General features: G+C 45.2%; 1 protein-coding gene across 1 annotated transcript in view; it reads right to left on the reverse strand.

Annotated features, from left to right (window-relative positions):
• The window catches only part of dera (deoxyribose-phosphate aldolase (putative)), a 39306-nt gene extending 27224 nt beyond the window's left edge, over positions 1–12082 (reverse strand). Inside the window, exons 1-3 of the mRNA XM_055652903.1 lie at positions 11958–12082; positions 5940–6037; positions 238–385 (exon numbers count right to left, since the gene is read on the reverse strand). Of these exons, the coding sequence (XP_055508878.1) occupies positions 238–385; positions 5940–6037; positions 11958–11988 (277 nt within the window). The 5' untranslated portion in view covers positions 11989–12082. The remainder of the gene's footprint in view (positions 1–237; positions 386–5939; positions 6038–11957) is intronic.
• Between the last annotated feature and the right edge of the window lie 61 nt (positions 12083–12143).

Below are 12143 nucleotides of genomic sequence, written 5' to 3' on the forward strand. Positions count from 1 at the left end.
GTTGAAACTGGTACAATAGATAGTGCAAAGGGAATGATGCAGAGTGCAAAATATAATTTGTAAGAGTGTTAGGCAGGCAAGAATGTTAAAGATAATAGTATTAGAACAACGAGTAGTGGTGCTAGATTTACATGGAGAAAAGAGATTTAAAAGAATGGTATGACTGTATCGGATGAAAGAAGAGCAGGCAAGGAGTCACCGGTGTCCGGTATCATCTTAGTTTCCTAACCCACGTACCTTTATCATGCATGTTCAAACTCTTCAGCAGGTCTTCCCTGATGGGATGCTTAGCTTTATAGCAGAGCCTGTGGACGTTCGAAGGGGTATCATCGCCGGACAGTGTGGTGAGGTCAATGCAGGTGACCGCCTTCAGGAGCCACGCAGCCTGTAAGAGCACAGAGGAGAATTGGGTCAATATTGACGTTGATTGCACCAAGGGTAAACTGCGTAACTAATTCTGTCAGCGAGACAAGTATTTAGTTTAGTTTAAAGAACCAGCATGAAAATCCACCAAGGGTTGTAGCTACCTACAAGAGAAATAGTTTAGGCGTTTCGGTTTATCAATGCCACTTGTGACGAGGTACAGTTTTGTTTTGCACGCAATCCAAACAGATCAGATATACTATACATAACTTCAATCAAGTCAAACTCAAGTAGAAAAAGTAGAGCAAAGGAGGAGATACAGAGAACAGAATATTGTTCTCAGCATTGTAGAAACTAGGAACTGCAGATGCTGGTTAATACACAAAAGGACATAATGTGCTGAAGTTCCACAGACAAAGTCCAATGCCCGCAATGGAAAAGAGGTGAATCGGACAGTATCCTAGCTTATGGAAGGACCGTTCAAATGTTCGATAACAGATGGGAAGAATCTGTTTCCTGAGTCTGGTGGTTGTGCACTTTCAAACTTCTGTTTCTTCTGCTTGAAGGGGGCAGGGAGAAGAAGGACTGACCAGGGTGGGACAACTCTTTGATTATGTTGGCTGCTTTCCCAAGGCAGCGTGAAGTGTAGATGCAGTCAATGGTGGGGAGTCTGGTCTGTGTGATGGACTGGGCTACATCCAGAACTCACTGCAATTATTTGCGGTCTTGGGCTATAATGCAACCCGATACATTTTGGCACACGTAATAATAAAGCTCTCAGAAATCATGATTCTTGGTGGAAGTGGCAAGAGTGTCAAGATTTCTATGTGGAACTCTATAATATTGAAACCCTGAAGTTGCTGTCCGTGAATCATCACTCTTTGCACTCTTCTGGCATTAACTGGCATAATTGAATGCATTTGAAAGCTACAGCAATAAACAGTTAGACCACAAAAAGAGTTCCAGAATAGATAGAACATTAGGTACAGACTGTCAGAGGGAAGAAGCAAAGCTGACAGATTTCCAATGGTCAGTGAAGTCCACTGTTAGTTTATAGATACAGTATGGAGACAGGCCCTTTGGCCCATCGAGTCCGTGCCGACCATCGATCACAAGTTCACACTAGTTCTGTGTTATCCCGCTTTCTCATCCACTCCCTACACACTCAGGGCAAATTACAGAGGGGCAATTAACCTACACACCCACACGTGTTTAGTAGTGTAGAAAGCAACTGGAGATGCTGATTTATAATGAAGAGCGACATCGAGTGCTGGATTAACTCGGCTTGTCTGGAAAGAGGTTCCGATCCAAAACGTCGCCCATCCTTTTTCTCCAGAGTTGGTGCCTGACCCGGTGAGTTACTCCAGCATTTTGTGTCTATCTTGCACACGTATTTAGGATGGGTGAGGAAATGTTGTGCCTGGAGAAAACCCACGCAGTCACAGGTAGAATGTGCAAACTCCATGCAGACAGCACCTGGGGTCTCTGGCGATGTGAGGCAGCAGCGCCAGCAGCTGTGCCATCGTGTGGTCCTACATTATACCCTTAAATCTGCAGGAGACCTGCACCTACTCATATACTACCACCAGATAGAGAACCACCATTTACAAGCAGCTTTGCCTGGCAGAATTATAACAGCCCTGCACGCTGCACCCCGGCTTCAACAAGGGGTGTGGATGAGTGTTTCTCTTTGCTCTCTCTGACAAAGCTTGTTACAACACTGCGGAAAGATCCATTTGGTGTGAACAATGGTAAGACAGCATTTTTATAGTTTCAGTCCTATTCAAATCATTAGAAACAAAGTGCTGGAGTAACTCATCCAGCATCTCTGGAGAATATGGATATGTGACTTTTCGGGAAGGGTTCAATTCGGAAACGTCACCTATCCGTGTTCTCCAGAGATGCTGCCTAGCCCACTGAATTACTCCAGCACTTTGTGTTTCTTTGTAAACCAGGACCTGCAGTACCTTGTATCTCCATCAAACTATTAGACAGTGAAAGGACATATAAATACCCTATTATAGGCTGCAGGCAGTTTTGACAACTTGTAACACACTGAGCATTTTAACTACACCATAGCCGGTAATTAAGTATTCTCAACAGCACCCGAAGAGTGAACTCCAGCCTTTTGACGTGAGTGGTTCTCAGATGTTGCATCTGTTTGTAACACTCAAAAAAATGTCCAGTGCATAAAAGAGAAACAATGGCTCGATGCTGCAAATCAGTACATATCAAACTTCCACATTACCAATAGTGCAGGCACCTCCTATTTTATACATGTTTGATTTATAGACATGTGATTTTTATACATGTTTTTGAAATAATGAGCTTGTTCCTTTAATACCGGTTTGAAGTAAGGAATAACACGGTCAGATTTACTGCTGACAGCTTAATCGCTTGTATGTTTAATTTACATGTTTTTGAATTACGCACTGTTTTTCAAGCTAGGGGGGAGAAAATGTACCTGTATACAGTGAAATTCTTTATTCAGCATACAATTTTGTGAAATATACCAAATATACATAAGCATATTAATACACATCACTCTAGATTCATCCCTACTGTCATCAGGCTACTGAACCATCCACTCACCAACTAGAGAGTTGTCCTGACCGTCCATCTACCTCATTGAAGACCCTCAGACTATCTTTCTCACCAAAAGTCTTCTCACCCACCACTCCACCTCCAGGCCCCTCAGATCGGCCGACTTGGGGTTGCTGAATATCCCACGGTCTAGGCATAAGCTCAGGGGCCACCGCGTCTTTGCGGTTGCAGCCCCTAGACTGTGGAACAGCATCCCCTTTCCCATCAGAACTGCCCCTTCCATCGACTCTTTTAAGTCAAGACTAAAGACTTATCTATACTCCCAAGCCTTTCCTGACGTCCTCTGAGTGAGGGCTACATGTATATATGTATGTAGTTTGTTTTGTTGTGCTATTCTTATAACAAATGTAAAGCACTTTGGCCAACGAGAGTTGTTTTTTAAATGTGCTATATATTATTCCCTTTATCCTGTATCTATACACAGTGGGTGGCCTGATTGTAATCATGTATAGTCTTTTTGCTGACTGGATAGCATGCAACAAATAAAGTTTTTCATTGTACCGCGGTACATGTGACAATAAAACTAAACTGATGTAAGCACAATCATACATAAGTGTAAGAGTGCACTGATTGCATTGTAAAATCACTAGATTTCTTCTGAGACGGCACACAAAGAGTCGCCAGGTGATTGTAGGTGTGTTTGCAGGAATTATTACAAGAGCCCATTCAAGGAATAGAACGTATATATCCAAGCCTGCCTGCATCTGAAACATGTGGTTCTAAACAATGAGCAATGAAGGCCAAACAAAGGCAGGTGGGACTAGTGTAGTTGGGACATGTTGGTCGGCGAGGGCAGGTTGGACCTGTTTCCACGCTGTATGAGCAATCAACGAACTAATAATGGTCAAAATTCTGCATGGAAAAAATAATTTGAATAAAAACCTCCAAAATAAATGCAAAAACGTCTTCACTGCTGTGTGAAGCCACAAAGTGTTGGAGTAACTCAGCGGGTCAGGCAGCATCACTGGAGAGCATGGGTGGGCGACATTTTGTGTCGGGACCCATTCTTCAGTCTGCAATATGGTTGACAATCCACCGCTCTCCTTTAGACTTTAGAGATACAGCGTAGAAACAGGCCATTCGGCCCACTGACCCCACGCCAACTAGCAATCGGCGACACTAGCACTTTCCTACACACTAGGGACAATTCACAATTTTACAGAAGCCAATTAATCTACAAACCTCAACGTCTTTGGAGTATGGGAGGGAGTCCGAGCACTTGTAGAACACCCACGCGGTCACGGGGAGAACATACAAGCACCGTACTGACAGCACGTATAGTCTGGATCGGACCCAGGTCCCTGGCGCTGTAAGGCTGCAACTCTACCGTTGCGCCACCGTGCTGCCCTGTTGAATTTGTTACAATGGCACGGCAGGGAATCGGTGTCTGCGTACTTACTGCGTTTACGGTAGAGTGAGGGAATGAAATTATTTTACAGCAGCATTCATTTAGCTGGTTAGCATTCAGCACCTGCCTCACCTAACTTCACAATCTCTTTTCTTCCAACACACAACTCTTTTCAGCCTCTCTTTTCTAAATAACTCAATTTGAACTGAAGGTTTTCGACACAGAAACAAAAAGTCTCCACTCAAATGGTTAAGGTAATTTACGGTGAAACAAAACAAGCAATAGGCAACTGCAGAAAAAGTTTGAGTAGGCTGGTTTATACTGAGAATAGACACAAAATGCTGGATTAACCTTTTTCCAGACTGATGGTAGTGGGGAAGGGGGGGTGGTGGGGGGGGGGGGGGGGGGGGGGGGGGGGGGGGGGGGGGGGGGGGGGAGGTAGTGCAATGAAGTCACATGCAAATTGAAGGAGCAGCACCTCACATTTTTCTTGGGGAGCTCACAACCCAGCAGTATGAATGTTGAATTCTCCAATTTTAGGTAACTCCGACAAACACCTCCCACCCGCTCCCCTCCATCACTCCTCCACCCCTCCACCCCCCCCCCCCCCTTTCCTCCACTAAAGGTCCGTTAACTAGTTCAACAGTTCACAATCATTTATCCCTCTTGGCTTCACATCATCTCTAGCCAATAATCGGCCTATCAGGGAACTACCTTTCCTTAGGTTATCAGCACTAATTTGTCCTGGTTCTTTTCTTGCTTCCAGTCCCCCCCCCCCCCACACCCCTCCCGTCACCCCCACCTGCTTTCAGTCTGAAGACGGGTCCCGACCCAAAACATCACCTATCCACGTTCTCCAGAGATGCTGCCTGGCTACTGAGTTACTGCAGTATTTTGTGTCTATCTTTGGTATAAACCAGCATCTGCAGTTCATTTTCATTATACGTACTGAGTATAGAAGTTGAGAGGCTATGTTACAGTTGTAGACGACATTGGTGAGGCCACATTTGCGTTCAGTTTTGGTCACCTTGTTACAGGAAAGATGTTGTTAAGCTGGAAAGGGTGCAGAGAAGATTTAGGAGGATGTTGCTCGGACAAGGGTCTGAGCTCCAGGGACAGTTTGAGCAGACTATATTCCATGGAATACAGGTAGATGAGGGGTGATCTTACAGAAGTATATAAAATCATGAGGGGAATACAGAGTCTTTTGCCCAAAGACGTTCTCGATTCCCCAGCTCTGGTTTAAGGTGAGGGTGGGAAGATTTAATCAGAACCTGAGGGAGAGCTTTTTTTTCACACAAAGGGTAGTGAGATATATGGAACAAGCTGCTAGAGGATGTAGTTAAGGCAGATACTAGCACAACATTTAAAAGACATTTGGACAGGTATCTGCATAGAAAAGGTTTGGAAGGATATGGGTCAAATGCAGGCAAGTGGGACTAGTATAGATGGGATGTTGGTCGGCATGGGCAAGTGGGGCTGAAGGGCCTGCTTCCCATTAAATTTGTCTTCCATTTCTTCGCTGACTTTCACATCCACAGATCCAATGAAATGTTTAACATCTACGGGCTTCAAGTTCACCAACAAAACTATGATAGGAGAAATAGCCTTGTTAAATACATACTTGCCACTCCTTGGACAAAGTCCTCCGTGTCTGAATTTGTTCCGCACGCCTCAGAACAGCGGGGTGATTCACATGGACATTGGACAACCAGCCCAAATCTGTAACGGCAGTCACATTATGTAAACACGTTGTCCCTGATCGTGATGGTGCATGCTGGTACCTCAAACGTGACACATATGTTTATTAAGCAAAATGTAAAGTGCTGGCGGAACTCAGTGGGCCAGGCAGCTCTGGTCAGTAAGAAAACTTGAAGCTCTCAACCATTTCTACATCTGCCCCATTGATGCGGATTGGGGCATGAACTACACCATGGTTCCTGAAGTCAATAACTATTCTTTCAACTTGCTGATATTAGGGAGAGCTCTTAAAGATAGCGGAGTCAAAGGATATGGGGAGAAGGCAGGAACGGGGTGCTGATTGTGGATGATCAGCCATGATCACAGTGAATGGCGGTACTGGCTCGAAGGGCCGAATGGCTTACTCCTGCGCCTATTGTCTATTATTGTCTTCGCACCATGGCACTACCCTCTCTATCTTCTTCCTTCAACTTGTCATTGCTCGTGATTCGGCCCACCACAGTGAAGTCATCGGCTAACTTGTAGGCATCAGTATAAAGGGCGTTTAGTAGGGGACTGAAAAAGCATCCTTGAGGGAGGGACATTGTTTAGTTTAGTTTGGAGATACTGCATGGAAACAGGCCTTTCAGATTACCAAGTCTGCGCTGACCAAATGATAACCCATACTATATGTTCTATGTTAGCCCATTTTCAAATTCTACACTAGGGGGCAATTTACAGAGGCCATTTAACCTACAAATCACATCTTTTGAATGGGGGAGGAAACTGGAGCACCTGGAGAAAACCCAGTGACAGGGAGAATGTACAAACTCTGTAGAGACAACACCCATAGTCAGGATCAGACCAGGGTCGCTGGCATGGTAAGGCAGCAGCTCTACTGCTGCACCACTGTGCTGCCCAATTAAGAGTTATTGTGGTGGAGGTTTATAGTACCCGTCTCAACAACTTCCTCTGGCAGCTCGTTCCATATACACACTACAGTTTGAGGGAAAAAAATTCCCCCTCGGGTTCCTATTAAATCTTTCCCTCTAAACCTTAAACCTAGTTCTTAATTCCCCCACCTTGGCTAAAATACTCTGTCCATTCACCCTTTGTATGCCCCTCATTCTTTTATACACTGCTAAAAAGCAGTATTTAATAATTTTATTATTCACAGACCAACATGAAAGTCATTTTACAGCTTGGTGAGTTACATTTCCAACATAAACCAAACCAGATCAGGATTGGGCAACATTTTACCAACATGTTTACCTTAGTTTAGAGATTACTAACACATTTACTACCTAGGGTGGCCCAATGATGAAGCAGTATCGTTGCTGCCTTACAGCACCAGAGATTTGAATTCAATCTTGACCAAGAGTTGTCTCTGTGGAGTTTTCTCCATGTGCCCCGGTTTTCTCCCACACTCCAAAAGCGTAAAGGTTTCTAAGTTGATTGGCTTCCGGAAATTGTAAATTGTCCCTAATATGTAGAATAGTGCCAGTGTACAGGTGATCGCTGTTCGGCGCGGACTCGGTGGGACAAACAACCTGTTTCCATGTTGTATCTTTAAAGTCTAATGTTTTTTGGACTGTATCACAAATGTTGCAATACCACTTTTATACACAGGAGGGGGTTTTCACAGCAAACTGAGCAACATCAGCTGATAATCTACAGAACAGTGGCAGTTTAAGTACAACTCTGAAGAAGCACAGCAACCCAAAACTCCACCTATCCATGTTCTCCAGAGAATGCTGCGTAACCTAGTTAGATAAAGCTCTTGGGGCTAGTGGAATCAAGGGGTATGGGGAGAAGGCAGGTACGGGTTACTGATTGTGAATGGTCAGCCATGATCACAATGAATGGCGGTGCTGGCTTGAAGGGCCGAATGGCCTCCTCCTGCACCTATTTTCTATGTTTCTAACCTGCAGAGTTACTCCAGCACTTTATCTCTTTTTTTTGTGGCAGCTTAATGCTGGCTCTTTGTTAAAAAACAATGACATAGGAAAATATATATGTTGCTTCAACTTAGAGGTCAGCAAACGTAGAAATAATCACTCCTTTTCCTCCCACTCATGTCAAGTTCAACATCCCCCAAAGTTAGATGACTTTGCATCAAAGACAAAGGGCGGCACTGTGGTACAGCAGTAGAGTTGCTGCCTTACAATCCCAGAGACCCAGATTGGATCCTGCTGTCTGTACAGAGTTTCTGTATTCTCCCGTGACCGGGTAAGTTTTCTCTGGGCGCTCCAGTTTCCTGCCACACTCCAAAGACATACCGGTTTGTAGATTTATTTGTTACTGGAAATTGTAAATTTGGCCCTAGTATGTAGAATAGTGTTAGAGTGCGGGATGATTGCTGGTCGGCACGGACTCGTGGGGGCCTAAGGGCCTGTTTCCATGGTGTATCTCTAAAGTCTTGTCTAATATTTTCTAGACTTGATCACATATGTTGCAGTACCACTTTTATACATAGGTTAATTGGCTTTGGTAAAAATTGTAGGATAGCGTCAGTGTGTGGGCATCGCCGGTCTGCACGGACTCAGTGGGCCGAAGGGTATGTTTCCGTGCTGTATATCTACCAATCTAAATAACCAATCATTCTGAAGAAGGATCTCGTCCCGAAACATTTTCTTTCTCTCCATAGATGCTGCCTCACCCGCTGAGTTACTCCAGCATTTTGTGTCTACCGTAAATGAGTTTAATGTCAGCTCAACATGTGCCCTCAATTTTAGGATCAGTTCTCAATTTATTTTCAAATTCCTATGATGATGGTGAAACAAGACCCTTTTGTTCACCAAGACAAATTCCTTATATGTGAATACTTGGCCAATAAACTTACTTGCTTACTTACTTTTGTTTCTCAACAGCAAGGAAACATTGCACAAAATGGTGTGTTATTTTGTTAAAGTGGGTCGACAGACCAGAATACATTTCCGTGAAAATAAATGAGTATGTGATGAAGTTGAAAAGGACCAGAGGAGATCCCTAAATATTTTTCTCCTCCAAATGATACTGTTTTTTTGATGTGGTGTGATCTCGCAAATGGAATTTTAAAGTGTTATGTTATTAGCTTCTCGGCCATCATGCTTTTGAACACAGCACAACACGAATCACGATCTCAGCAGCTATGACCTTTGAACTTCCATGGCCTGTTTTTTATTTGTTACACCACGGATTTTGCACTATTAGGTTACCTAGTATTACCAATTATTAATTTGTTGCATTATTGATTATTGTATGTTTATCTGAGTGTTTGGTGAGTTTACAGGCCTATACAGGCTGAACCATTTGCAACCACTTTCAGGCACGAGTGTTAGAACATAGTACAGTACAGCAACAATGTCTGTGCCAAACATGTTGCCAAGATAAACACTTCTGCCTGCACGCAATTCATATCCCTCTGTCCCCTGCATATACATTTTCCCATCTAAAGGCCTCTTAAATGTTGCTGTAACCTCTTGAATGCCAAAAGGGACCCTTCCTCCGACCGATTATAGGGGTGTGCATGGGAGGGGAAGTGGGGTGGAGGTACAGAAGTAATCTGGGAGAGCTTGGGAAATAAATCTTTACCAGCTTTCTCCTCCCACCCCTCACAGTCAGACCCGAAACCGAAACGTCACCTATCGATGTTCTCAAGAGATGCTGCCTGACCCGCTGAGTTACTCCAGCACTTTGTGTTAACCAGAGCCTGCAGTTCTTTCTTCCTACACAAGAAAGAGTAACATTTGTGTCACAGAGTAACACGCTGTCCACCTCCGAATTTAGTTTTGTTTGGAGATACAGCATGGAAACAGGCACTTAGGCCCACCGAGTCCATGCCGACCAGTGATCACCAGTTCACACTAGTTCTGTGTTATCCCACTTTCCCATCCACACCCTGCACACAATTTACAGAGTCTATTTAACCTACAAACCTGCACATCTTTGGGATATGGGAGAGACTGGAGCACCTGGACGAAACACACGTGATCACAGGGAGAACGTGTAAACACCACACAGGTAGCACTCGAGGTCAGGATCAAACTGGGTCTCTGGTGCTGTGTTGCGCCACTGTACCGCTTACAATTTGAACCCACTTTTCCATCACAAGATATACAGCATGGAAACAGGCCCTTCAGCACAACTGTCCAAGTCGACCAAGTCGGCATACTGGGCTAGTCCCATTTTCCTGCATTTCATAGCACTCTAAACCCTTCTTATACATATATATGTACAAATGTCTTTTAAAGTCAGAATGCATCCACCTAGTCAGGATGGTGATGGAATACTCTCCACTTACATGGATGAGTTTAGCTCTCATGAAACTCGCTTGTAGCCTGACCATGCCCACCAATGCTGATCCCCCTCTATCACTGTCCCCTCGTGAGGCTACTCCCAATTATACACTCCACTGAAGCTGCATTCCACCGTTGTTTCAGCTACACAAATGCCATCCTTTGCTTCTAGTACCCTTGCCATTTGCTGGGCTGAGCTGCACATAGATACATTAGGATCAATACTTGGGAAACACAATGCACCTCAAATGCTAGAATGCAAAACCTTGTACTGGTGGAACTCAGTGGGATGGGCAGCATCCATGGAGGGAATGAACGGACAAGGTTTTGGGTCAAAGCCCTCTTCAGAGTCTGGGGGTCTCAACCCGAAACATTACCCATTCCTTCTCTCCAAACATGCTGCCTGTCCCGTTGAGTTTCTCCAGCTTTTAGTATCTTCTTCAGATGATTGTCCATTCCATCCACAGATGCTGCTTGACCCACTGAGTCCCTCCAGTACTTTGTAATTGTTTTCAACATTCCAGTATCTGCAGACACTCGTGTCTCCATGGAGTATTGTGTGCAGTTCTGGTCTCTCAGCTACACGGAGGATGTAATTAAATCAAAGAGGGTGCTGAAATAGATTCACCAGGATGTTACCTTAGCTTGCTGACTTGAGTTATAGGGAGAGATTGGAAGGGCCTTTTTTTTTGTGCCTTGAAGGCTGAAGGGTGACCTTATTGAGGTGTGCAAGATCATGAGGGGCACGGATAAAGTAAACGCTCACTGTCATTTTCCCAGGATAGAAAATTGTAAAAGTAGAGGGCACAAGTTTAAGGTGAGATGGGCAAGATTTGAGAGGGAACCCAGGGCCAACTTTTTGCTTAGGAAAGAACTGCAGATGCTGGTTTAAATCCAAGGTAGACACAAATTACTGGAGTAACTCTGCGGGACAGGCAGCATCTCTGGAGAGAAGGAATGGGTGACGTTTCAGTTTGAGACCCTTCCTCAGACTGATGCTGAGTTACTCCAGCATTTTGTGTCAGAAGTCCAATGATGACGTTTAGTGGATTTTGTGGAAGGGTTAAAGGCTATGGGTCAAATGCAGGCAAATGGGAGCAGCCTAATATGCCAACCTGGTCTGCATGGACAAGGTGGGCTAAAGCGCCTGTTTTTCGAGCTGTACAGCTCAAGACTGCAGAAACGGTATGATTCACAAGTAGGAAACAGGACTATAGAAGTCCAATGACGAGGCTAGGACAGATATATGGATAGGCAGGGTTTATATGTGCCAAAAGGGACAGGCTTAGGAAGTCAACTTGTCGGGGGGGACAAGGTGGGCCGAGGGGCCTGCTTTTCGTGCTATACAGCTCCATTAACTCTGCAGACACCAGACACAAAACGCTGGAGTAACTCAGTGGGACAGGCAGCATCTCTGGAGACGAGACCCTTCTTCAGGCTTCAACAACTCTGCAGGAACTGTGCGACTCAAGTGGGGGACTAGACAGGTCAAGTCCAAATGACGGCGTTATGGACAGGTATATCTATGGACAGGAAGGGTGCAGAAGGCTATTGCCTCGGTTGAAGGGCCTGTTTCTGCGCTGTGCAGCTCTACGACAGTCCGACGGATGTCTGGGCCCGGCCCGGACCACCAACCCGCTCCCCAGGACCGGCCCACCATCCCCCTCCCCGCCCGCGGTTCCTACCGAGCGGAATGCCGAGGTTGTTCGTCGCCATGATGGCCCGGCCGAGCGCGGACGGAGGCGCCAGCCAATCACAGCTCACTCCCAGGCACAACCACTCACAGCAGCCCTGGGCGCAGCCAATCACAGCTGCCGTCACTCCCCGGACGCAGCCAATCACAGCTCACTCCCTGGCACAGCCAATCACAG

This window comes from Leucoraja erinacea, chromosome 22 (genome assembly GCF_028641065.1).
Source record: "Leucoraja erinacea ecotype New England chromosome 22, Leri_hhj_1, whole genome shotgun sequence".
Taxonomy (NCBI): domain Eukaryota; kingdom Metazoa; phylum Chordata; class Chondrichthyes; order Rajiformes; family Rajidae; genus Leucoraja; species Leucoraja erinaceus.